The 25,799-nt window shown below is 57.1% G+C and overlaps 1 protein-coding gene across 1 annotated transcript; it reads left to right on the plus strand.

Moving 5' to 3' along the window:
* On the plus strand, positions 1–25,054 carry MAPK8IP1 (mitogen-activated protein kinase 8 interacting protein 1). Its single transcript, XM_054400124.1, has 13 exons — positions 1–86; positions 8,008–8,113; positions 13,231–13,239; positions 14,526–14,741; positions 18,602–18,683; positions 18,919–19,794; positions 20,460–20,535; positions 20,971–21,143; positions 21,811–21,920; positions 22,061–22,180; positions 23,118–23,188; positions 23,544–23,642; positions 24,055–25,054. Exons 1-13 carry the CDS (start codon positions 1–3, stop codon positions 24,125–24,127), a joined length of 2,097 nt encoding a protein of 698 aa, XP_054256099.1. The 3' UTR covers positions 24,128–25,054.
* The last annotated feature ends 745 nt before the right edge of the window (positions 25,055–25,799 follow it).

Consider the following 25,799-nt stretch of genomic DNA (forward strand, 5'->3'; position numbering starts at 1 on the left):
ATGGCGGAGCGAGAGAAAGGAGCCGCATCCCCGCCCGCCTCCTCCCCCTTCCTGGGGCTGCACCTCGCCTCTCCTCCCAATTTCAGGTACTGGCTGCCACCTTCCCCCTGAGACCCCCGTGGTGCTGCCCCTGCTCTCCCTCCTTCCCCCCCCCCCCGCCCTGGCCCCGTCTGCTGCAGCCGCCCCGCCGGGCCCCGGCCCCTCCAGAGCTTCTGCCTCTTCCTCCCCCAGCATCTCTTCGGCTCCCCAACCCACCCTATCCCATCCCTTCTGCACCCCCCTCAGGCACCGCTGAACCCCACCGCGTCCCCCCCCGCCGCCTTCGCTGCTCAGCCCGCCCACCCCATATGTTGCTTCTCCCCCACCATATTTGCCCTCACCCCATATAGCAGCGCAGCTTCCACCAGCCTCCTGCTTGGCCTCCTGCCCCCCTCCAAGCCCCACTGCCGGCCTCCTTACTTGTCTTACCTCCTCTTCAAACACCTCTTCCTCACCAAAAAAAAAGCTTCGCCTCTTTCCCCATCCCCCGGAGAGCCTTTTTCTAGCCCTTTCCTAGAACTCCCGGGTGTTCTTGTTCCCTTCCCAGCCCTGTGAAACAGGAGCCCCAGGTGAGCCGATGGGAGGGTGCCAGGATTGATGCTGCCGGCAGTCCCCAGTGCTCTCATCGATCGGGGACGCAGGGGGCTGTCTCACCTCCGCCACCCAGCCAGGCTGCTTACGGGCACTTCTGCTGGCACGGGCAGGGCCAGGCCGGGGATGTCTGGGGGATCTGGAGCTTCCAGCGCCTCCCGAGGGCAGCTCTGAGACAGGGATGCTCTGGCAAGAAAGCTCTGCCGCTGCCCGTGGGTCTGGTGTCATTCATCTGCCATCCGGGGGAGGCTGGCTGCCTCTGGCAAGCTGTGCCATCGTCAGCCATTGCTGTCTGCCTGCCTCTGGCACCCAGGGGTGCTGCGGGGGAGCTGGCTGAGGAGCAGGGATCGGTACCAGCTGCTTTGTGTGGTGAGATTTTGGAGAGGGGAAAGGAGTGGCTGGGTGCACGCTCGGGGCCACAGCTAAGCTTGTGCCTACCTCTGTCAGGCCCTGAAGCTGGGCGGGTGTCAGCCTGTCCCTACGAGGAAATGGGCAGATGTGATTGCACTAAGGTGGTGGTCAGGCAAAATGCCCTTGAGGGGCTCCTCTGCCCCTGCAGCCTCTTTGCCAGGCAGCTACAGGGCTTTAGCAGCCACCTCCTATTGCAGCACTGCCTGCCAGAGCTGCTGGGAGCTGCTGCAACATGGCTGGGCAAACCCTGCAAACTGAGTGATTAAAGGCTGCTTCTGTATATGTCCACCATGGCCAGCAAGCTGAGGGTCAGAGGCTGAGCTGCCAAGCATCTTCAGGCCCAGGAGAGGGTCCAGCTCATCACCTGGCACTGCCCTTGGTGCAGCAGTTGTCCTCTGGGCACTCCCTGCTCCCCAGCAAACAGCAGTGTTCCAGGAGGAAGAATCAGGTGCTGCTCCTTGCTGTGCCTCAGACCTTTGGAAACAGAGCCCAGCGAACTGGCAGCCTGCCCCCAGGCATGAACTGACCTCTGGGGGTGGGGAGGCTGTGCAGCCAGGCAGAAAGCTGGAGAGTCAAGGCAGGGGTGGGAGATCTTCCCAGGCACTGAGCTCGAGGCGTGAGCCTTCAAGTGGAAGGAGATGCTGGTGGTGTCCCTGAGCTCAGGGCAGGGTCTGGCAGACCAGGTGCAATGTTGTGAGTGTGTGAGGAATGTTTGTGAGCTGGGTGATGGGGCACAGCCTGGGTTGTGCCTGTCCCCACTGCTGTGTCCCTGCCATGGGGGCTCAGCAAGGGGCCATCCCCCATGGCCAAGCTGGAGGTGGCAATGGGGAGCACAGACCAGGGTGAGGGCTCAGCCCACAGCTGACAGTGAGGTCCTGGGAGAGCCCTGTCCTCTGCCCCAGCTCACTGCCTGCAGGACAAGGTGTTTCAGCTTTTCTCTCCTCTGGGACACTCACCTGCTCCTCTAGCTCCTTGAATTAGGTGATCAGTTCGCCCCAGCACAAGCATTAGATGATGGGTTGGGTTGGCTTGAATTGAGAGAGGACTTTATCCTGGCCAGCAAGCCAATGGGATAGAGTCTGGGTCTCTGAAGAGGCCAGGGATGGTGGTATGGCAGGACTTCATTGCTGCTGATGGTTTGGTGTTGCCTGAGAAGAGATGGGAGGAGAAGGATGGTGAAGTGAGCTCTCTTTAGGTAGGAGGACCTCCAGAGGTGGCTGCTGACCAAGACAAAACAGCAGCATTTCAGGAGACAGCAGTAAAAAAGTTCTTCTCATCCAGCCTCCCTGTTGTCCTTAAGCCTACCAGAGCTTCATGGTGGGGGGCTGCACCCCACTGGGCTCCTTAGCATCTTTCTCTAGGACCCTGTGTTGCAGCTCCTCACCCTGCCAAGAAGCTTTGCCAATGCTTTGGGCCAAGCTTTCCTGTGAGGGGCTCTCTGGGACCTCTTTGGGGCTGGGGTCCATCTGTCCAGCATAAGGGGGATGGGGAAGGCTGGCACAACAGAGTGCAGCTGGGTGCAGAGCCCCATGTCACTTGCTGTATAGCCTGCCCTGCTACCCCCAGGAGTGTGGCTGGCACCTGGTGGAGGGGATCAGAGACTGATCTTCTCTATCTCCTCTTGGTTTCCCTAATTAAATCAAAAAGCATCCACCTAGCTGCTGGGGCAGGAAAGCTCCTAGAGAGGGAAAACCTTAGGGAGTTACTTGCAGGAGGCAGAAGAGATGGAGAACTACTCTGCTTCTTGAGGAGCCCTTTAGAAAATAACAGCCTCTTCCCATGCCAGAGCCCTGGGAGGGGAGAAGGTCTCTGGGTGAAGGAGACCCCCTCCATCTCCCCAGGAAGTTCAAAGAAGCACCTTCAGGCTGAGGCAAAAATCAATTCTTGCTCTATGGATTGTTTTATGTGTCTGCTGTGCTCATCCAGAGCTGTCAGAGTTTGGAGGCAAGGAGCTGGGGGTTGGAGTGGGGCTACCTGTCCTCTTGTGATGGAAGACAAAAGGGCTGTCTGCTTCGGATGGAGAGAGATAGGCACCTTCTCCCTGGCCCTAATAAAAGACTGTCTGTGGCTCTTGCAATGGAAGAAAAACACCCAGGGCCAGCCAAATGTTACTATTTCCACCACTGATACTGGTTAGAGGACTTCCACACAGTGCTGCCTGAGAGCAGAGCACTGGAGCCAGCTGGGCTTGTTGGACTCCCCAGTCCAAGAAGGCCAGTGGTACCCTGGGCTGTATTAGAAGGGCTGTGGTTGGTAGGTCGAGGAAGGTTCTCCTTCCTCTCTACTCTGCCCTGGTGAGGCCACATCTGGAATATTGTGACCAGTTCTGGGCTCCCCAGTTCAGGAAGGACCTCAGGGAACTGCTTGAGAGAGTCAAGCACAGAGGCACAAAAATGATTAAGGGAGTGGAACATCTCCCTTATGAGGAGAGCCTGAGGAAGCTGGGGCTCTTTAGCTTGGAGAAGAGGAGACTAAGGGGTAACCTCATTCATGTTTATAAATATGTGAAGGGTGAGTGCCCAGAAGATGGAGCCAGGCTCTTTTTGGTGATGCCCAATGACAGGACAAGGGGCAATGGGTGGAATTCAAGGCATAGGAAGTTCCATGGAAACAGGAGAAAGAATTTTTTCACTGCAAGGGTGACAGAACACTGCAACAGGCTGCCCAGGAGGATTGTGGAGTCTCCCTCTCTGGAGATATTCAGGACCTGCCTGGATGAGTTCCTGTGTGATCTGGTACAGGTGATCCTGCTCTGGCAGGGGGGTTGGACCAGATGATCTCTTTAGGTCCCTTCCAGCCCCTAACAGTCTGTGATTGTGTAGTGTTGTCCTCACCAATGCCCATGTGGGAAATCCCACAACCCCCTTAGGATGCCTTAAGGCCCCTTTTTCCCCTGGCAAGGGATGGGTTGGAGGGAGGTACAGCAGCTAGGCTGGACCAGAGGGCTGTTGTTAGGATTCTGATCAAGCCACTCCTGCCGTGGGCAGCTAACAGCTGCCTCCACTCAGGTGCACCCACTCATGCCCCTCCTAGCTCATGGTTCCCAGGTGTGCTGAGTTTATCATGCATTCAGCAGGGCTGCCAACCTTTGAGTGCCTCTCGGCATGCCTTTCAGGAGAGATCCTGCACCCTCTGCAAATGTAGGGCTCAGTCACCCTCACAGCCAGGGGCAACCTCCCACATATCTGAGAGACCATGGTGCCCACCTGCAGTGGCATGCAGGTGAGAGAAGTTGGCCAAAATACCTGTGTGGGTACTACTCAGACTTTTACTACCAATGATGTAGCTGAGCAGAGTCAGAGACATTTCATTTTGCTGCTATTTTTAGTGCCTTTGAGAAGCAAGAGAGAAAAGCAGGGGTGTTTCCAGCACAGGGGGATGGGGGTGGGAGGATAACAGAGAGCCTTCCTTGTATCTCCCAGGAAGTCCTGGAGCATCCATGCGAGAGGAGAAAAGAGCAGGAGTAATACGGGGAGAGAGATTTCTCTATTCACAGCGTTAAGTGAGGAGGTTCTGAGCAGACAAGGAGCCTCCAGGCACAGCTGATAGGGAAGATGCAGCCCTGGATACCCTTATCAGGGATCTGAGGGACAATGAACACAGTCTCATGAGTGACATTTGCTGCTGGCACGGCACCGGTGGGGTGAGAGCCAGCCACAGGTTAGGTCAGCAGAACGCTCCAGGCCGCCTTGGTGAGCTGGACTCCTGCAAACATCACCCTCTGGAGTGGGTGAAGCTTTGCCAGGGGTGAAGCTGTGTGTCAAGCAGTGGGAGATGCACCCATCACTCACAGCTGCTGGGCTGGGGGACCACGGGGAGCTCGTGGAGGGTGGGCAGGAGGCAGGAGGGCATTGCTGTAATAGACAGCAGTGGGGTGTGACCCCACTGGATGCCAGAGCAGTGTATGTGCAGGTGGTGGTGGGGAGGGGAATGCCCTGTCCCCATATGTAAATCGTGTTGGGCACCTCATTCCCAGGCTTCCCAGATTCTTTGGCTCCATCCCAATGAGGCAAGGGGTGAACAGCTCCACAGAGGCTCAGACCGAGGCATGCCCATGGGTGGCAGGTGGGTCTCAGAGGCATTGGGGGTGATGGAGGATTGATTGAGGCCACTGTGACAACAGTTTGTCAGCAACACCTGGCAGCCTTTCCTGGGAAAGACCCTTCTTTCCTTCAGCAGCAGGGAGCTGGCAGAGCTGCTCACCAGGTTTTTCTCTGACCCTCAACAGGGGATGGATGTTGGGAAAGCTCAGGGATGGCCCTGCCTGACGTGGGAATGGGGCTGAGGGTTAGGTAGGGGCACTGCTCTGTACCACTGGGCTTGACTCTTGGCGAGGGCACTCCTCTCGCTTGCCTCTGCCCGGGAATGCCGTGATGCTGATCCCGCTGTGCTGGAAGCATTCCGGCCCCTGCTGGTGAGCAGCCCCACGCTACCTGAAGCGGGATGGATGCTCTCGTCTCCTGCAGACAGGGATCCCGCCGCTGTGGTGGGGCAGAGAAAGCCCCTCAGCTCTGGCTCACACAAGCGATGTTGAAGAGCAGCAGCAGGAGGAGGAGGAGGAGGCCACGTCGGCAAACGCCCTGTGCCCACTGCGGGTGCTGGGGAGCGGGCGCTGGAGCAGGACCAGGAGCCGGGTTGGCTGGCTGGCAGAGGCAGTCAGCATCCCCGGCAGAGAGCAGGGACTTGGCACTGGCTCAGCTGGGGAGGTGATTTTTTTTTTCCCTCCCCTCCAGGACAGCTGATTCCATCTATTTTTAATGAGCTTCCCCAGGTTGCGCAGTGAGGAGACAGAGCAGCGCCGGCAGCCACAGACTGCGACGGGGCAGGCAGAGGGGCAGTGGGCACCCGGGGCTCGGCTGTCATCTCCGTCACTCCTCCTCGCCCTGGGCCCTGGGGACTTTTTTGGGTTGAGAGCGTGTCCTCCAGGGAAGGGGGGGGGTCCTCCTCAATGCAGCTGCCCTTGAAAATGGAGTCAAGCACCGAGGAGGAGAGCTGGCTGGAAGATCAGTGGGAGAAATGGTAGGGGACCGTCCGGGCCTTGGGGAGGGGCGGGGGGCTCTCCTGCTTTTAGTGGGTGGGGGGGAGGGGGATAAGGGGCAACCCCTCACCCCTGGGCACATCACTCTTCTCTGCAAGAGGTGGCCACAGGACAGGAGCAAACCGGGCACCAAGTTGAGCTCAAAGTTTTGCAGGCAGCACAAGGAGCTGCATTCTGCCAGGCACTGGCAGCTGCAGGCAGGGCTGGGGCACAGCATCTCCCCATCCCTGAGAGCACAACCCCGGGCTGGGTGTCCCCATCCTTGACCAGGGCACGCTGCCACCCACCCCAGCTGCTCCTGCAGAGCAGGGGAGCCCCTACCATTCCCTTGGCAACGTTGTGCCTTTTGCTGGGACCCCACAGCCCCTGCTGTGCTCCCACGCCATGGCGGGCAGAAGCCCTGAGCGTTAGTGGTTGATGATGTCCCACCCTGGTGACCTGTGTAACCAGAGAAGAAATCGATTTGTGCTCTCAAGGTTCGTCATGAGCCTTCTGCTCTATGTTCTCTTCTTTCTGCAGACAGCAGCAGGAGATAGGGGAGGAGAGGTGGAGCAGGACACTCCACCCTGTCCTGAGGACAGTGTCCTGACCCCCCACCCCAATACATCTTGCGGGGGCTGTTCCCATGGCCACAATCATCCCCAGACACCTTTAACTCAGGAGCTCACCACTGCTGGGGTCCTCAGAAGCGGAGTAGATGTTGCTTCTCCTGTTCCTTCTCCACTCCAGGGATCGGGACAAGGGAGGTGCTACCTGCCCATGGCACTGGCTTGGTGCCACTGTGGGAAAGGAGCCCCAGCGTGTGAGAGTGATGCTTAAAGTGAGAGTGTGGGCTCTGCAGGCCATAGAATACCCTCCTCCTCCTATCCCTGCTGGTGAGGGCCAAGCCAAGAGAAGTGACAGGCTTGATACGGTTCTTTCACCCAGGCATCTCTGAGCCTGAGGAGCTGGGAGTGAATGGAAATGGTGGCACACAAAGCAGTGCCTGTGGCCTCTCCAGAGAAGATCTGGAGGGCAGAGATGGTTGGCAGAGGAGTTTTGAGCTGGGCTCTTTTATTTACCCCTGTGGAAATGAATAAGCAAGAGGAGCGCTGCGGTACCAACACCGAGAAATGTTTTGATGCAGAGAAGCCAGGAGCACCTCACCATCCCCCTGGGGACACAAGCAAGGAGCCCTCTCATCAGCACGTTTCCAGCTGCTGAAAGGATAGCTCTGTAAACTTTTTGAAGGGCTGCAATGAGCCTGTGGGTCTGAGAGCTCAACCCAAGGCCACTCAGGTGGGCTCAGCAGCACTGATGGTCACGGAGATGCCCTCAGTCACCTCAGGGAGTGATTTTGGTGCATAGGGAAATTGCTGCCCTCTCTCTTACTGCAGACACCTGAGCTGAGACATCCCTCAGCTTTCCCAAGGTGCAGCTTAGAGACTGCTCATGCAGCTCCTAGCTGGCAGGTTTACAGTGCTTGCAAAGTCTGTGGGTCTTGATGTGATCGCATCTCCCAGCAGGTCCATCCTCTACCTGTGTCCTACCAGGACCACCAGCCCTTCTTCTCCCTGTAACCCAGGGCTTTTGTGCCCAGTCCCAGGGCTTCCCTGGGATGCTGGGAGCTGAACTTCCTGGGACAAGGATGGCTATGCTGGCTGTCCCATGATTTCCCAGCCTGCACATCCCTTCTGCCCTTGGTCAGGCAGAGGCAGGTTTGGGGCACACTCTTCCTGCCTCTCCACAACTCCATGCCATGCCAAACCCAGTGGGGACAGGGACAGGCCTATCCTCTTCCAAAGAAGCTTCCTTCCCAGACTTTCTTTGCAGTAAAGACTGGCAAAGCCTCTCCTGGGCAGATGCTGCTGCTCCCTGCCTGCAGGCAGCATGCTGCCCTGTGTCCCGTTACCCACAGTGGGTGACTGTGCCATCTCCACTCCCTCCAGGCTCACCCACGACATCAGCCTTGAGGAGTTTGAGGATGAAGACCTCTCTGAGATCACCGATGAGTGTGGAATCAGCCTGCACTGCAAGGAGAGCCTGGCCACCCGGGTAAGGACAATGGGGATGGGGACAGGCAGGGTATGCTCCTGGGACCATCAGCTCCCATGCAGGACCACCAGGTCTCCAGACCAGGGGTGCTTCCTCAAGGTGCCAAGACTTTGCTTGTCAGAAATGAGCCTAAGGGTTTGGGTGTGACTAGGGACATTCCCCATGTTGGAGCAGGACAGCCAGAAAGCCTCAGGCACCCAATGTGTACCCTCAGGGTGAGTTGGCACTAAAGCTCCTGCATAGGCTGTGTCTGCTGCCCCCCACATGCATCTCTGGACCTGGAAGTGCAGCTAGGCCAGCATGGTGAGACCGCTTCTCTGCTCACCTGAGGACTTCCTTCAGGCTTGCTAGCTGCCTTTAGCAAGAGCTGTCCTCAGGTGACCAGGAGGTTGGTGAACCAGGGATGGAGGAGGTGGCTCTGACCCTAGCAGGCAGCAGGTGAAATAAAAAAACTGGGGAGCTGTGAACCCTGTGCAGATGCTGCAGGTGTGTCTTCCATTCACCTTAAACACTTTGGAGCACACTATGGAGACCCCAATGGGGTTCACACCACTATTTGAACTGACTGAGAAGGCCACAGGAGCAGAATCATGGAGAATCAGAATGGATGTGGAAATATGCAGGGGGGTTGCACTTTGCTAGTGTGTTTCGTGCTGGAGGGATGCAAATGCTGGAAGAGCAACAAAATGCTTTGAGAATCATTTTGTCCCTCAGGAGAAGTATTTCCTTTGCAAGACTGATAAAGACCCAGCCAGGAGGGGAAGGGCAGAAAGAATTTGTCGCAGATTTAAAATTAGAAAGTGCATTTGTGGTGTTTGGAATCCCTTGTTGCAGGCAGAAGGGTACAAGCAGACCTCATCCCTGGGAGGTGAAGGTGTCCTGTTGTGCTCTGTGGTCTAATTTGAGACCTTCCCAGCAGAAATTTGGCTGCTCCCAGAGATGGGGCTGCTGCTCCACATCTTTGCTCTGGCAGCAGCCTTCTCCTGCTCCAGGATGTTACAGCAGGGGAAGGAAGGGGAGAGCCTGGGCTTCATATGCTGGAAGGAAGAAGGGATAGTGCTGGAGGCAGAACCAAAGGCACTCGGTGCTGCGTGTCCATGAGGGCACAGCTGAAGCAAGGACAGGGCATCGGGGAGATCCTCCTGCCTGCAGTAGGTGAGGCAGGCAGGGACTGCGGTTATGTTGTTGGATGCTTCCCATTAGTTGCCCCAGTTCTCTGCTGCTGATAGCAGTACCAGGCTCTTGGACAGATTTTTCTTTCTCCTTTATGGATGGCCAGCCCTTGGCTGAGGTTTGGCAGGGAGGGTAAGGGATTGGAGGGGGTGCTCAATTACCGCAGCCCTTCCTGGAGGGGGATGAAAAATAGGCTGTTTTCACCCATTTTAAATGGTTTACTGAAAGGTTTCTGTCTCCTTCTGCTGTGCTGCAGAGACCTGACCCTCGACAGGGTTTGCCTGGGCTCCAGCAGTGAGCCCCAGGCTTCCCCAAGGGACATCTCAGAGCCACTTTGTACCAAGGCCTGGGTGCACCCTGCATCTGCTGGGGTGGAAGGGGGAAGCGAAGCTGCCCCTGGGAAAGCAGTGAGCTATTCATAAATGCAGCAAAGGAAGAAGCCTACCACACTCAGAAAAGATGCCTGCTAAAAATACGTCTGAATGGCTTATGTGGGGCGCAGAGGATGGCCCGAGGAGCAGAGCTGAGAGTGGTGACAGCAGCGGTGGTGAGAGGGGCTCTTCCATCCCCAGCGTCAAAGGCGAGAAGCCAGGGAGCTTTCCAACCCAATTGCCATCCAGAGCGAGCTCCAGGCGATGAGGCTGCAGGATGATCCTGATGGAAACAGCCAGGCCCAGAGGGAGCGGCTTGCCCGGGTCGGCATGGGCGGTGGGGGGCAGTAAGTCAGTCCTGACCTGTGGCTGCTATCAGCCAGCATCGCCTGGTGGGTGGGCTGGCTTGGCAAGGCAGTCCCGTGTGAGACCAGGGCCACACTGACACCCTGCTTGTGGCAAGCTCCCAGTGCTGGTGCTGCAGAGCACCCATGGTGCAAGGGACACAGGGTGGGCAACCACAGCACCATGCAGCTGGTGAAAGCTCAGTGATGGAGTGAGGGGTGTGGGGTGAGAGTGAGCTGCTGGATCACACTGGAGTAGAGAGCACTGGGGAAGGGAGAAATACAGGCTCTGGGGCGTGGGGTGAGCTGTGGAGCTGGGGGCATGCAGCCTCTCCAAGCTTCTCAACCTCATGGTGAGTTTCCCAAGAGATGAGCAGGCACAGTAACCCAGCAGGGAGCAGGAAAGCACCAGGAAAGAGCAAGGAGACAAATCCTGCTGGAGGACTGGGAAGGCAGCTGCTGGATGGGGACATCTGCTGACCTTGACGAGGTAGAGCTGCTCAGTGGCAAAACCCCATGGCAGGAATGAGTGGCCAGTGTGGAGGTCAACACCCAAAGGGAGGTGGGGCTTGGGGCTTTTTTTTTTTTTTTCTTTTTTTTGGTCCTGGAAAAACAAAGATGACTTCATCGTGGGCTATTTTAGCAGCTTTCCAGAAATAGTGGCTTAGACACACAAAAGCTGCAAGGAGGCGTAGACTGATGCCTGTGCAAGAGGGAACTATCCACTGTCGAGGACAGCACCTCATGGATGGGAGGCCATGTGCTAATAATGAGGCATGGCTGAAAAAAAAAACAACAACTTCATTTCAATGAGAAGTCCTGGGTGAATGAAAACTGAGAACAAAGTGAGGGGTGTGCTGAGGACAGGGCTTAGCAGAGGAACAGAGCTGCCTTTAGGTCTGTTGAACAGCAGAGCAGGAGGCCAGCTGGGGAGGAGTGTGGGCCACCAGAGTGAGGGATGCCACTCCTGCCTCACAAGTGGCAGCAGTTAGGATGTTTGCAAGAGGTAAAAACCAGCCCTTTGCTTGGGGTTTGGCCTCGGTTTGGTGGCTTAGGTGACAATCCATGATTTCAGCAAGATGGATCCCAGCAAACAGCCAGGCTGCAGCTAATACAGGCTTGGCGCCTCATATGTATTCCAGGAGTTGCAGAAAATGGTTACTGCAGAAAAATAAGAAATACCCTTCTTGGAAATAACTGAGGGCACAAGAACGAGTGCCCAAAGGAGAAGAGCCTTTGTGGTCTCTATGAAAAGGCCTAAACTGGACATGAAGATACAGATAGGTGGAAAAAACAAAACTGAAAACCAAAAACAACCAAACCCCTTTGTTTCTGCAGCATAAGACTGCTGGAAATGCTGGGCTTCCTCTTGCTGCTCAGCATCATTGATCCAACGTACCACTGGCAGCAGCTGTCCCCCAGAATGCCAGCAGGACCCACTGCAAAGTAGGGAGCAGCTGCTAGGAGCCAGCCAACCTGCTGGTCCAGAGACCAGCGAGGAGCTGGTTGCACAGGCTGGGAGCAAAGGATGCAGCAGCAAGGTGGCTGCTTCCTCACAGTGGCTTTTCCAAGCCTGTCCTGTGAAGCTGCCTCTGTGATCCATCACCAACTGCAGCTGCACAAGGCTGGGGGCAGAGAGGCTTCTCCTGGCACTTTGAAGCTGGGAGCAAAGCAGTCCCAGCTGGATGGTAAGGAAAGGGGACACAGTCATCCCCTTGCTTCCCCATGCTCATAAAATGCTTTCCCCAGCTGAAGATTTTTGTCATTCCCTGGCAGGAAAGGCTGCAGGGCAGGGAGTAGGGAAGAGCCTTTTGCCTGCTTGACCATAGAAGGTAGGGACCAGGGTCACTCAAGCAGCATCCACTCCTCCCTGGGGGTCAGCAGCAGCCCCCATGCAGGCTGTTCTCCTGGCTAGACCAGTGCTCCCACAGGTGCTCCCACAGCACCTTGCTGCTCTGCCCCTCCTGGGGCCCATGGGCCACAGCACTGGGACCATCAGAGACCAGTTGCTGGACACCAGGACATTTTGCCGTTGGGACAGTAGTGTGTGGATTAGGGGTACTGTCAGCAGGAGCACACCAACATCACAGCTGGTCCAGGAAACAGCTCTGTAATGGGGGTGAGCTTCTCTGCATCTGCCATGGTCTCGTTGATTAGTTAGGGTTAGGTGATTGGTTAGACTTGATGATCTTGGAGGTCTCTTCCAACCTGGTTGATTCTGTGATTCTGCATTGGGGTCCAGATGTGCATCTGTCACAGTGGTATTGCTCACCAGCATGCTCTAAACTTCCCCACAGGCTGACACGACTTTGGAAGTCACCTCACTGGCACATCTGTGCTGAGGCATGAGCACATTCTCAAGCTGGCCTTAGGTGACTTTAACTTGTTCCCAGAGGGCTCCCAAGGCAGCCTGTTCTGGGGGTGCAGTGTCCTTCCAGTCAGAAAGGCATCCCAGCATCTAGTCCCTGCCCTTACTCTGCAGATCACTGCAGGTCCCACTCAGGTGGTAAGGTGATCTGTTGCTGTGTGGTTTCAAAATCACTTTGTTGTGCTACAGGCCATTAATAAACACCTGCAGTGGTTATAGTTTCCTCCTGCCTATTGAACCTGGAATGGTGCATCCCTCCTAGGGTATTCTTTTCTTATGTTTTGCTTTTCTGCATCCTACTGGGACTCTTCCTCCTCTGTGAGGTTTCTGATTGCCACAGTTACAGGACTACTGAGGCAGCATTGTTAGCAGACTAGGTTGAACACCACCAGCTGCCTCAAATACACCTACCTGGGCTAAGTATAATCTGTTTGGCTTCCCCCTCTTCTTTTCCTGTGCCTTAGTTTCCTTGTGATTTGCCACAGGCAACTGGTGCCACAGACACACAGAACTTGTACAAAGGCAAACATGAAAAGTGAGAGAGTTAAATGTTGAAAGCCTCAAGAGGACAAGTTTTGGTGGCAGTGCTCCTCCCCAGTACTCACTGGGGAATCAGCAGAGACACTGGGCCCTGTAAGAGGGTTTTTACCTTGCCTGCCACAGACAGAGCCCTGCCTGTGCTGGCTTTAGTCCCACAGTTTAGGAGCTGGTACCAACAAGAGTTCTTGGAGGGGCTGCCAGAGCTGCTGGGGCTGTTTCTTCTCTCACAGCTCAAGAAGCATCCTCTGTGCAGCTGGAGACACGATCTTCAGCTGCAAAAGCCCTCCCTCCTCCTCCTCTGCCTGCTGACGCGCTTCCCAGCCACCACGAGCAGCTGATAACAGAGGGAGTTCAACCAGCTAATGCCAGCCACAGCCTTTGTTGCTGGCTGCAGCAACCATGCATGTGCAAGCTGCTGCTGCTGTGAGGAAGGCAGCTTGGGAAGGAAAGGGCTGACCTTTAAACACCTGCAGCTGTGGGGGACATCACATGGAGTGTGGTGGCTCAGCTCTGGGGCCCAGCCAGGTGGTGCCATGGGACATCTAAACCTCACAGCTCTTGAGGGCCCTGGTGGCCACTCTGCTCCAAGAGTGAAGGGTGCAAGGGGGGAAGAGCAGAACTGCCCATGGCCAGAGAACAGCCACAACCAGTGAGTGACTGGAGAGCTGCTGCTTGTCAGGCATCCTTCAGTATGGACCCATCAGGTCCTGATTTGCATAGGGTGTAGGAGAAAAGGCTTGTCCAAGATGAGGAGGCTGAGAAGGATGTAAATGCTGTCCCAGCTGCCTAATGGGCATGACAGGGAGGGAGCAGCCTGACTTCTCTCAGAAGTGTGCAGTGAAAATTTCAACTCCACAGAGAGAAAAAGTGGTAGTAGTGCAGCACTGGTGCCAGTACTCCATGCAGTGGTGGATTCCATGAGGGGATTCAGGTGTGATGGGCAAGGCTCCAAGTGACCTGCTCCAGGCAGGAGGTTAGACCAAACCTCCAACCAAAATAACTGTGTGCTTGTATGAGACCTGGTTGCCTGGTTAGGAACCAAGAAAGGACACAGTCTGCCTGGGGAGGAAGAATCACAGAATTGTTTAGGCTGGAAAGACCTTTAAGATCATTGAGTCCAACCATTGATATAATCGAGTCTGTCACAGGGCGGCCGAGCTTGGAAGAGACCTGGACTAACCTTTTGTGGGAACAGGATCCTGGATGAGATTATCTAGCACCCTGTCCGCTCACATCTTGCAAACCCCCAGCGATGGGGGCTCTATCACGGCCCTGGGGAGATCGTTCTCACTGTAGGGAACGCGTCTGTTACGCCGGGAGCGCTGGTTTGCGTACCTGGCGGTGACGGCGATAGTCGCACGTGGTAGGAGTGTCGCGGCGCAAGGCCAGCGGCTGGAGGCGGGGAGGGGATGCGGGACTCCCCGGCCTTGGGAATAACACCGCTGCCCCTTTAAAAGGCAGAGGCCGCCGGGTGCACCGGCGCCGTTCCCCTCCTTTCCCCGGCCCCGGTGGGAGGCGCGGTGGCTGTCGGCCCGCCCTGCCTCCCTCCCCCCACTCCGTCCCTCCGGGTGGCCTGATCGCTGTCGCTAATCCCGCAGGGCCATGTGAGCCGGCAGGGCGGCGGGGCCCGGGCGGCGGGCGGCGGGGAGACCAGCCGGCTGCAGGCCGAGATGCTCCAGCTCGACCTCATCGACGCGGCGGGGGATGCGCCAGCCGAGGAGCAGACGGCTCCGGAGCCGCTGCAGAAAGAGCCTCCGGCCGTGACCACTGATGTCTACAGGCCGAAGCGACCCACAACTCTCAACCTCTTCCCGCAGGTGCCTCGCAGCCAGGTGAGGCCGGGGCTGAAGGGGGTGGGGGCGAGGGGGGCGGGGGATGACGGGGACGGATGCGCTCTCCGCCCGGAGCCTTTGTCTCGGAGGGATGGATGGAGTGAGGGTGGGTGTCGAGGAGGCCTCGCGATGACCGGCGGGGTGACCGCCCGCCTCGCCGAGCGTCTGTGCCTGCCGCCCCCCGCACGCCTTAGCCGGGAGCAGCGCAGGCTCGGCCCCGGATGCGGGAGCCGCAGGAGCGGACTGCGGGCCCGGGGGACAGTGGAAAGGGGCTCAAGGATGCGATCAGTCCCTGCCAAGCCACCCCCTCGCACCGCCGAGCCCCCGCAAGCTGTGTCCTCAGCTTAGCCAGGGTGGCTTCGGGGCATTAGGGGCAGGGGGGTGTTCATCTTCCATCCCTGCTGCTGAGCTGGGGAGAGGACAGGCCGGAGAGGGGCATTAGTGTAGCCAGACCGAGCTATGCCCCTAGCAGAGCCCGTGGGGCCTAGCAGAGAGCTGAGGGGCAAGAGCAGGGTGGGAGCAGGAAAGGGAGTCTGTGGGGATGGAGGGCGAAGGAGGCATGGTGTACCCAATGCCCCATTGAGCCTCTGTGGGACAGGGCATCATGCCATGGGGCTGGCGAGCCCAGGGCTGGCACCACTGGCCAGCAGCTGGCTGGAGCAGTGCCAGCCCTGGGGCAGGATAGTGACACAAAGTGCCCCATGCCTGGCAGTGGGAACTTGGTGGCCCCTGCTTCAGAGCCGCAGCACTCGGCAAAAGAAGCATTAACGTCAGCACCCTGTGCAAAATTTGAGAGACAGAATGGCAACGCCCAACATGGTGGCCGGGAGGCCAAGGGGGTTCTGTTGTCTTGCTTGTGCTCAGAATGTGTACAAGGCTTTGGATGGTTTTCCCCAGGACTGGCCACCCTGTGCAGCTGTGGGCTGGTGGTCAGCCCTGGGGCAGGTGACGTCTTGGTGCCCCACATGCTGACCCTCTGAGCGGTGGCCGTAGCCCCTTCTCTCCTGCCAACTTCACACACCCCTATGAGATGCACGATGCACAGGGCTATTTTTGCCAGCCTCCTGTATGGAGCTGTGCCTTCTGCCAAGTAGGAGGATTTTCGTCCTGGTGACGTTCAACTGAGGAGCATGAAGCGAGAGGCAGGTGTCCCTGTGTGTGACAGATGGGGAGTAGTCGGAGCTGGGTGTCACCAGCCCAGTGCTGGCAGCTGATGCCAGCTCTCTGCCTGAGGCCATGGGCTGGGAGGAGGAGGAGGAAGGCACCAAGCCAGGATGGGTACCCGCAGGGCAGCTGGCACCAGGGACAAAGGCAGCAGGGCTGGGGAGGTGGGGGGAGCCCCAGCGAGCATAATAGACAAGGGGACAGTGACAGTGTTGTCCCACCCTGTGCGTGCACCCAGAGGAGCAAGTGGCACGTGGCAGCTGCATCTAGCTAGGGGGACAGAGGACAGCATGGTCCCCATCTTGGGCAGCTGGTTCCAACCAGTGTCTAGAGGTGGCAGCAAGCCTGTTGAGGGGGATTTGGGGAGGAGAGATGTGTGCACAGACTGTGGGCTGCAGAAGAGGAGATGATGGTTCCTTCACAAGGGCATGGTCAGGGCTGTGAGGCTGCACTGGTAGCCACAGTTGTGGCCCAAAACAATGACATGGAGAATGGGAGATGGGGGCTTCACTACAACTGTCAGCAGGAGCCCAGAGCCACTAGGGATGGGTGCACAGGGCTGGGGCATGGCTGTTGGTAGCATCTAGTGAGAGGCAGAAGTGCTGGAGGTAGGCTGGCTGTGAGGTGCTTGGAGTACCTGGTCTGGATGTTTACCTATGGCCAAAGGCAGTCTTACCCTGCCCATGTGTGGTGCCCCAAGAAGAGGGCAGGGTGCAGGATATCCATTGGTGATCTGCCTGGGAGATCCTCCTGGACTCTCCCAGCCTGTCCAGCTCCTGCCTCCTATGGTAGGTTAGAGGAGGGACTGTGTTCATGTGTGCTGTCTTGAATGCCCAGCTGCCTTCCTGCTCCTGTAGACTCCTTGTGCTGGGCAGGATGCTCAGGGCCAAGGCACTGTCCCACTCTGCTTGAGCTTCTTCCTGTGGGGCCAGGAGCTGGCTGGGTGATATCTTGGTTGCTGCTGATCTCCCTGTGATCATCATCCCAGGCAGGTGGCCTGGAGACAGTGAGAGGAACATCCTTAACTTCCCAGGAGAGGAAGAAACAGCTGCTGGAACTGGCTGAGTTCATCCTCTAAGACCTTGTGAATGCCTCTCTGCCTTGGCTGGGCATTGCAGACCCTAAAGTGCCCTGGCCCTGCAGGATGGGTGGGCTTTGCTGGCTGCATCACTGCCTCCTGTCCCAGGCTGGCTCATGTGCTGGCCCCGTGGCACTTTGCACGCAGAGGCTGTCACTGCGGCAGCTTGCCTGGCCCGTGTCCCAGCCCCTTGTGTCCCTGGGAAAGGCGAGCAGGGATGTGCTGTTATTTGTCTTGGTGAAGGAGGAGTTCTCAGGGGCCATGCTGGGAGGCTGCCAAAGCCCTGTGGTGGGGGTCTCTCCCTTCCCCGTGTGGAGGCAGGGAGCTGAGAGTTGTGGTTCAGCAGCCTTCAACTCTGTGGACCTCTAGGGCAAAGGCTTGCTCAGTGTTGGTGGAGAAGCAAAGCAAGGACAGGACAGCTCCTGGTAACAGCTGCAGGCTGGTGATAAGGCCATGAGAAAATCCAGGGAGTCCCAGCAGGGCTTAGTACTTGAGCAAAAACTAATGGTGTGGAAAATGTCACTGCTGCAGCTGGCGGAGAAACACACAGTGCCCTGCAGGGAAAGGCTGCTGGTGGGTGGCCATGGAGAACTTAGGACGGGGGTCAGGGCTGAGGCTGCAGCGGGTGGGATGTTGTGTCCTGCCAAGGCAGGCAGGTGGAAGTTGTCTGCAAGAGGATCCTCATTAGAAGTAACCTGGTGGCCTGGAGGCCACACCTCGAGTATTGTGTCCAGTTTTGGGCACCTCAGTACAGGAGAGATGTTGAGGTGCTGGAGCCGGTGCAGAGGAGGGCAAGGAAGCTGGGGAAGGGCCTGGAGAATAAACCTGATGAGCGACTGAGGGAGCTGGGGATGGTTAGTTTGGAAAAGAGGAGGCTGAGGGGAGAGCTCATTGCTGTCTACAACTACCTGAAAGGACATTGTAGAGAGGCTGGTGCTGGTCTCTTCTCACAGGTAATTAGTGATAGAACAAGAGGGAATGGCCTCAGGCTGTGACTGGGTAGGTTTAAACTGGATATTAGGAAAAACTTTTTCCCAGCAAGAGTGGTCAGGTATTGGAATGTGCTGCCCAGGGAGGTGGTTGAGTCCCCAACCCTGGATGTATTTAAAGGTGGTTTGATGTGGCTTGGGGATATGGTTTAGGGTTGAACCTTGTAGAGTGGAGTTATCGGTTGGACTTGGTGATCCTGAGGATCTTTTCCAACCTGAATGTTTCTGTGATTCTGTGACTTTTCCATTGAACAGCATTGGGTCGTTTGAAGGTGGGATGGGATGCCCAGCCAAAGCAGGCTCCACTCTGGAATTTTTGGCTTGGGACCATTCAGCTGTGGGCTCGTGTACTCAGGTCTCCTGACAGTGGATGAATACATCCAGGTCAGGCTGTCTGTCTGTCTTTCTCCTGGCTGGCTCCTTGCCTGCTTCACCACCGTGCCAGCTCGTGCAGCAGCAGCGTGACAAGGTGTGGGGCTGGTGGGGAGGTCGCCTCCCTCGAGCTCTGTGTGCCCAGGCAAGGGGAGAACTGAGCAGGGTGCTGTGGCCCCAGGGAGGGATGGGTGCTGCCGTTGTGCCACGCGCTGTTTACTGCTTGAGCTACAAGGCGGCTTTGTTGTTCTCCTCAGGACACTCTGAATAACAACTCTCTGGGGAAAAAGCACAGTTGGCAGGAGCGGGTGTCCCGGTCATCGTCCCCCCTGAAAACGGGTGAGTTCTCAGGCTGTCAGCCAGGGGCAGCTCCTTGCACCCTTTCGAGGCTCTTGGGAGTAAAATCCCCCACCTAGGCCCTGGGGCAAGTCGTACCAGAGCAGGAGGTTGGGGAAGACATCTAAATGGATTCAGATCATGCCCAGCTTGAGTCTGGTGGCATCCCCAGCTACCTTCTGCAGCTGGGAGGATCCCCCTCTGCAGACTGTTCAGTGTTGCTCTCTTTCTCCTCCAGGTGAGCAGACCCCTCCCCACGACCACGTTTGCCTGAGTGATGAGGTCAATCACCAAAACAGCACAACCTCCACCAAAGACCGGGGCACATCCACGGAGAGCCCGTGTCGGCGCACAGCAGCCACGCAGATGGCACCTGCCTGCGTCACCTCGTCTCGGCCGCCTGAGAAGCACCAGGCTGCCAGCCGGCCCCCGCCGCACGGTGCCAGCGTGGTGGTGGTGACGGCACGGGGCCCAGAGGCCCACCGGGACCGCATCCGCTACCAGACAGATGTGAGGCTGGAGGCCACGGAGGAGATCTACCTGACACCCGTGCAGAAGAACTCGGACCCCCTGGAGACTGAGAAGCCGTTCCTGTCTCAGTCCAGCGAGAATCGCATGTCCATCAGCTCTGACATTGACACCTCTGGCTATTCGGCCCTGGCAGGGAAAACCAACCCCTCCATCAGCGAGGAGGACGAGGTGCTGGACTACATGTCCTCCCCTGACAAGACAAACCTGCCCAGGGCTGCCTGTGGTGGCCCTAGTGGTGGCTCCCGGCCGGGGCACAACCTTCAGAGAGCCTCAGTGAGTTCAGACACCAGCGCCCTCTCCTACGACTCGGTCAAGTACACGCTGGTGGTGGATGAGAACATGCAGCTGGAGCTGGTCAGCCTCAAGCAGTGCTACTCGGGCTACAGCGATGAGAGCGACTCAGCCACCGTCTACGACAACTGCGTCTCCTCACCCTACGAGTCGGCCATCGGTGAGGAGTACGAGGAGGATGCACTGAAGCGTGACTCCGTCTGCCTGTCCGAGGACTCCACCCCTGAGGCAGACATTCACTTCTCCAAGAAGTTCCTCAATGTCTTCATGAGCGGCCGGGCACGCTCCTCCAGTGAGTGCTGGGTGCTGGGGGGGAGGTGGGCTGCTGCCTGCCTGCCTGGGCAGCCCTGCCCATCCCTGGTAGAAGGCTGAGGGCAAACTCAGGGCCCCTCAGTGAGGTGGAGAGCTGCCAGCAGGCACCAGCCCCAGCTCTGCTTGCTGCAGCCTGTGGCTTTGTCTCTGGTGGCTGGGGAGGTGTGCGTGGGACTTGGCAAAGCTCAGCAGCCTGAAGGTGGGGGTGGCCAGAAGTGTTTCAAGATGGTTTTTTGGCTACCCCAAGATGTGGCAGTGTTGGGAAGGCTGGGTGGTCTTGCAAGGGGAGCAGCATCCCTCCTGGAGTGTCCCCTTCCTCCCTGAGCCCAGAGGAGTGCTGAGGCTGGTGGAATGCCTCAGCAGGTAGGGCTTCCTGTGGCAGGGCTGGTCCCACAGTGATGGTGATATCAGCTGTCACAGCTGTGCTGGGCAGCATAGGGACATGACAGTCCCCGCAGGGACCACTGGGCCCCAGTGTGGGGGATCCTGATGTGCCTGCCTCTTGCGTGGCACTGTGTGGCTTTGTCTCAGCCAAGTCACCCCCTAGGAGCATCAGCAACCTGTTTGGCTTCATGTGCATCGCATCCCTTGGTTATGGTGCTGACTCCTCAGCGCTGAGGTGTTCCTTTCTGTCCTTGTCCCCAGGTGCTGAGTCCTTTGGGTTATTCTCCTGCATGATCAATGGGGAGGAGCAGGAGCAGACCCACCGTGCTGTCTTTAGGTGAGTTTGCAGGTGTCCCGAGCCTCTCACAGCAGAAAGCTGGTGCTGCCCTTCCACCACAGTGGGGCCAACCCAAACCCCAGTGTTTCCAGCTTTTGGGAAGCCCTGGGAACCAAATAGCTGCTCATAGCTCATGTTCTGCCAATGCTGCTGCAGGGGCAAGGCCTCTGAGGGCATCTGGGACCTCTGGAGAACAGCATAGGTGATGCCATAGGGATAGCCTTGCCTGAGGTGCCAGGGTGCTCATGCCCTTTGAGCCTAAATCTGCTCAGATGCTTTGTTCAACATCTCAGGTCCCCATAGCAACTTACATCTGCCAGGGCGGTGCCTGCCTAGGCCAGCAGCAGGTTCTGCCTTGTCCCCTGCCCCAGCAGCGTGCCAGTGAGGCCACCATCCATGCCAGCTGGCCCAGGTGCTAGTGCCTCCCTTGCCCAGGTTTGTGCCTCGCCATGCGGATGAGCTGGAGTTGGAGGTGGATGATCCTTTGCTGGTGGAGGTGCAGGCAGAAGATTATTGGTATGAGGCCTACAACATGCGGACAGGTGACCGAGGCATCTTCCCTGCCTACTATGCTATCGAAGTCACCAAGGACCCTGACCATTTAACAGGTACCAAGCTGGTGTGTGCAGCCTCTTGATGTCCCCCATCCTGTGTCCACCTTGTTTCCACTGGGCAGAGGGGGAGAGGGAGGACCAATCTGGGCATGCAGCAGGGGAGGGATAGGCAGCTTCTGGTGTGAGTGGAACATCTTCCTTATGAGGAAAGGCTGAGGGAACTGGGTCTCTTTAGCTTGGAGAAGGGGAGACCGAGAGGTGACCTCATGAATGTTTATGAAGATATGAAGGGTGAGTGTCAGGAGGATGGAGCCAGGCTCTGCTCAGTGATGTCCAATGATTGGACAAGGGGCAGCTGGAGCATAGGAGGTTCCAAGTGAACATAAGGAAAACCTTTTTTGCTGTGAGGGTCACAGAACACTGGAACAGGCTGCCCAGGGAGGTTGTGGAGTCTCCTTTTCTGAAGACATTCAGAACCCACCTGGATGCACTCTTGTGTGACCTACTCTAGGTCATCCTGCTCTAGCAGTGGGGTTGGACTGGATGATCTGAGGTCCTTTCCAGCCCCTAACGTTCTGTGATTCTGGGAGCCAGTATCTGGTGCTGCAGGAAGCCTTCCCTGGACAGGGAAATGTGCAGGGGTGGGAATGTGGAATGTGAATCTCAGCCCATGTTCCTGACCACTGGAGATGATCCCTGCCGTGTGCTCTCTCTCTTCCAGCTCTGGCCAAGAGCAGTGACTGGGTGGACCAATTTCGGGTGAAGTTCCTCGGCTCGGTGCAGGTTCCCTATCACAAGGGCAACGACGTGCTGTGTGCGGCCATGCAGAAGGTAGCGTCCTGCCCCATCCCTGGAAACCGGAGCTCCTCCTCCTTCTGGCAGCGGGGCAGAGCCTCAGTGGGGAAGGCAAGGGGACAGGGTGGAGCTGCCGTAACTGCTCCTGAGCTTTGTGCCTCTGTTCTCCTCCCCAGATCGCCACCACGCGCCGCCTCACTGTGCACTTTAACCCGCCCTCCAGCTGCGTCCTGGAGATCAGCGTGCGTGGCGTCAAGATTGCCGTGAAAGCTGAGGACTCCAAGGAGCACAGCAAGGTAGTGGCCCACCCCCCATCTGTCTCGTCCCTTCCCCAGATCCTGTGCCCTGTGCTGCAGGTTGGTTGCAGATGAAAAGGATTGGGTCCCTGCCCTGCCTCTTGGGGGTGTGAGAAACGCCATCAGTGGGCTTGTAGGACCTTGGGGTCCCTTGTACCTCACGGGCTCCCAGCTTTGGACTGTAACACCAGCTGATGCCCTTGCGGCTGCCAGGCACGTCCCTGCATTGGGATGCTGCAAGCTGAGCCATGCTCGTAATCTATCAGCTGCTACTAAACCTTTCTGCTACTATTTTGAGAGGTGTCCTCTAGATCTGCCCCATAATCTCTTTAGCTGGCTCTGGAAGGCAGCTGATTAGTGCTTGGCATGGGCAAAGGCAAGTGAGGGCTTTGGGTAAGCTGTTGGGAAACCTCCTCTGCAGCTGGCAGGTATTTGTAGCTGATGGCTCTGAGTGCTGTGACATAACTGGGCTGAAGTTTCTACAAATCTTGCCAGTATCTTAGTTGCCCTTTAAACTTGTATAAATCAGTGCTCATTGCTGGCTGTGACCATTTGAGCACCCAGGCTTCAGTGACTGACTTGGTTTGAGGTTACCCACTCACCTTCTACTGCTGGTACTTCCAAGAGCCTTTTTAGTGAGGCAGAAGGGCTGCATGTTCTGGGTCAGCAGCAGCACTGACTCTGACCTAACCCAAGGCCTCCAAGGAAAATCTACAGGAGCTGCTGGAGGTAGAGGCAGTCAAGGTGGGAGTCAGCCTGGCTGCCTGAAAGAGCACCTTGTGTGCAGGCTGTCCTAAAACTGCTGCTGGTAGCAGCCTAGGATGAGGTTCCAGTTCATTTTATTGCTCAAAGTGCTTATGTCCAAGGGCCAGAGACTGGCTGCTCTGTAAGGTGTTGGGGAGGAAAGCCTTACCAGTTTGTCTCTCTCTCTCCCCAGGTAAACAAGTGTAGCCATTTTTTCCAGCTGAAGAACATTTCCTTTTGTGGGTACCATCCAAAGAACAACAAGTGAGTAGGAAGGAGGTGTGGGACAGCTCTCACCATCAGCAGCTCAGCACAGAGGCTTTGCTGCCTTCCTGCTCCCTGGGCGCAACATGACTGGGAGCTGGGAAGAGGAGGGGGGAGGTCTTCCCAGTGCCCTGGTCCTGCAGGCTCCCCTTCTCCCGTGGGCCCAGTGCTGCAGCTTCATGGAAAAGCAGCCTTTAGATGGGAATTAAATCCCAGCTCTGGGCATTGGGCCACTACAGTTTGGGAGTGTGTGTGTGTGTAGGTCCCAAACCCCAGTGCTCAGGGGCGGGTACACTTCGGGGCTGCTGTGCCTGCTTTGTCTGCTGTTCCAATCACACCCACTCTCTGTCCTCAGGTATTTTGGGTTCATTACCAAGCACCCTGCTGACCACAGATTTGCCTGTCATGTCTTCGTCTCAGAGGAGTCCACAAAGCCGCTGGCGGAGTCTGTAGGGTGAGTCCTGGCTGGGCAGGGAAGATTTGCACTTGCCGGGCAGGGGGGACAAGGCAGCCAGTCTGAGCCCTGCCATCTGCCCATACGTGTGGGGTGTGGCCCTGGCCCCAGGCTGGCACCTCTTCCCTCACATGAGAGGCTTGGGTCAAGAGCCAGGGCTGACAGGGCTCCAGGCAGCATATTCCTGACAGCACTGGAACAAGTCCCAGCACAGGGCGTTGCAGGCAGATGGCTGAAAGTCAGGTGCTGAACAGGGGCTTGGAGCAAGGACGGAGACCCTGTGGCTCTGATGGCTCTGGGTGCTAATGGAGGAGGGCCGCAGGGCAGGGAGTGAGGGTGAGAAGGGAAGCAGGGCTCTACGACTGCCTCACAGGGAGGATGCTCCTCAGCTTTGCCTGGTGCTGTGTTGCAGGAGGGCTTTCCAGCAGTTCTACAAGGAGTATGTGGAGTACACATGCCCCACAGAGGACATCTACCTGGAGTAGGGGCTGGCACAGGCACCTCCTGCACAGCCAGGGCTGCAGTCTCGCCCCTTCCCCGTGTCGTGCATGGACAGGAGCTGCTTTGAGCCTGGAGAAGGAGTGGGCCTGGGGTAGGGCTCCCCAGGGCACAGAGCACCGCCTCTTTTTGTGACTCCCCTTCCTCGGGCTGGGGGGACGGGAGGGGGGAGGGCTGGACAAATTGTGTTTATTGTACAAAATACTTAGTTTATTCTATTGGAGAAGCACCTGCTGGGTGCCCTGCCTGTGTGAGTGGTGGAGAGGTGGGCAGCAGTGTGCTTGGGCCCTTCCCTGCTGCAGGCTGGGGTGACAACATCTCTTCCTTGGTACCGTGGCCCAGCGTCCTGTCATGTCCCTTGGGGGTGACTTTTAATGCAGTGGCAGAGTCGGACTCTCACAGTATGAAGACACAGCAGCTACAGCAAAGAAGAAGCACCTGTTGGCTCACCTGGGAGATGAGCTTGCCCTGGGTGGGCATCACCTCCTGGCCAGGCCCTGGGGAACAAAGCTGCTGGGCAGGGATGACAGAGGGAGCCCTATTATCTCCCCTGCCAGAGCCAGGATGAGCTAAGACAGCTCCCCCCTGCCTCTGCCTCCATCCCTGTCCTCTTGTATCTGTGCCCTGGTGAGAGAGAAAAATACCACCCCTACCTCCCTGCAGTAACTACACCCTTGAGAGGGGACCCTTTCTCTGTCCCTTCCCTACCAGCTGCAGGGGTCAGGGGCAGGGCTTAGGCCACCTCAGGGCTCACCCCTGTGCAGAGCTGGGTGCCTGCCAGGAGCAGGGCAGGGAAGGACTAAAGCCTGCAGGGAGCTGTGTGAAGCCTGAAGAGCTCTCCTGGTCCCTGCAGCCAGTGGTCTCTGTGCTTCAGCTGGGTCTGCTGTGATGGCAACAACTATTAAATATGATGGTTCATGGAGCAGGAGTGCTGTGCTGTTTGTGTCCCACTATGTGGGTTTGGGCCCTGCCTCCCTTCTTCTCTTGGGACTCAAGGATGTGAAGCTTCTCAGGTTTGATAGGAGAGCCCTTGTTACAATCCCTAGGGGCCAGAGATAGAATAGACTCACAGAATCATGTTGGTTGGAAAAGACCTTTAAGATCATCCAGTCCAACCATGACCTCACTCTACCAAGTCTGGTGCTAAACCATGGCCCTTAGCACCACATCTCTGAGTCTTTTAAACACCTCCAGTGACAGGGATTCAACTGCCTCCCTGAGGAGCCTATTCCAGTGTTTCAGAACTATTCCAGTGAAGAATTTTTTTTTCTGATGTCCAACCTCTTGTTCTATCACTTGTGCCTTGAGTGAAGAGACCAACACCCACCTCACTACAGTCTCAGGATGTGGTAGATCACAGAACTTGGTTGGAAGAGACCTTCAAGATCATCCAGTCCAACCTTCAACCCAGCACGGAAGGGCCAACACTAAACCATATCCCTAAGTCCATATGTTGCTTAAACATCTCCAGGGATGGTGATTCCACCACTGCCCTGGGCAGACCATTCCAAGTAAAGAAATAGTTCCTAATATCCAGCCTAAACCTCCCCTGGCACCATCATGTGATGATCAGAAGGGACTGCTGGAGGTAATCTGCTCCAGTCACCACCCAAAGCAGGGTTTACCATTATCATCACCCTCCGTTCCCTACACCCCAGC

This window comes from Indicator indicator, chromosome 4 (assembly GCF_027791375.1).
Source record: "Indicator indicator isolate 239-I01 chromosome 4, UM_Iind_1.1, whole genome shotgun sequence".
Classification (NCBI taxonomy): domain Eukaryota; kingdom Metazoa; phylum Chordata; class Aves; order Piciformes; family Indicatoridae; genus Indicator; species Indicator indicator.

Excerpts from the sequence above, each read along its gene's own strand:
- MAPK8IP1 (XM_054400124.1), top strand. The coding sequence starts at position 1 with ATGGCGGAGCGAGAGAAAGGAGCCGCATCCCCGCCCGCCTCCTCCCCC. Across the intron at positions 14,742-18,601 it reads CGCAGGTGCCTCGCAGCCAG|GACACTCTGAATAACAACTC; the intron begins GTGAGGCCGGGG and ends TGTTCTCCTCAG. Across the intron at positions 21,921-22,060 it reads TGTGTGCGGCCATGCAGAAG|ATCGCCACCACGCGCCGCCT; the intron begins GTAGCGTCCTGC and ends TCTCCTCCCCAG.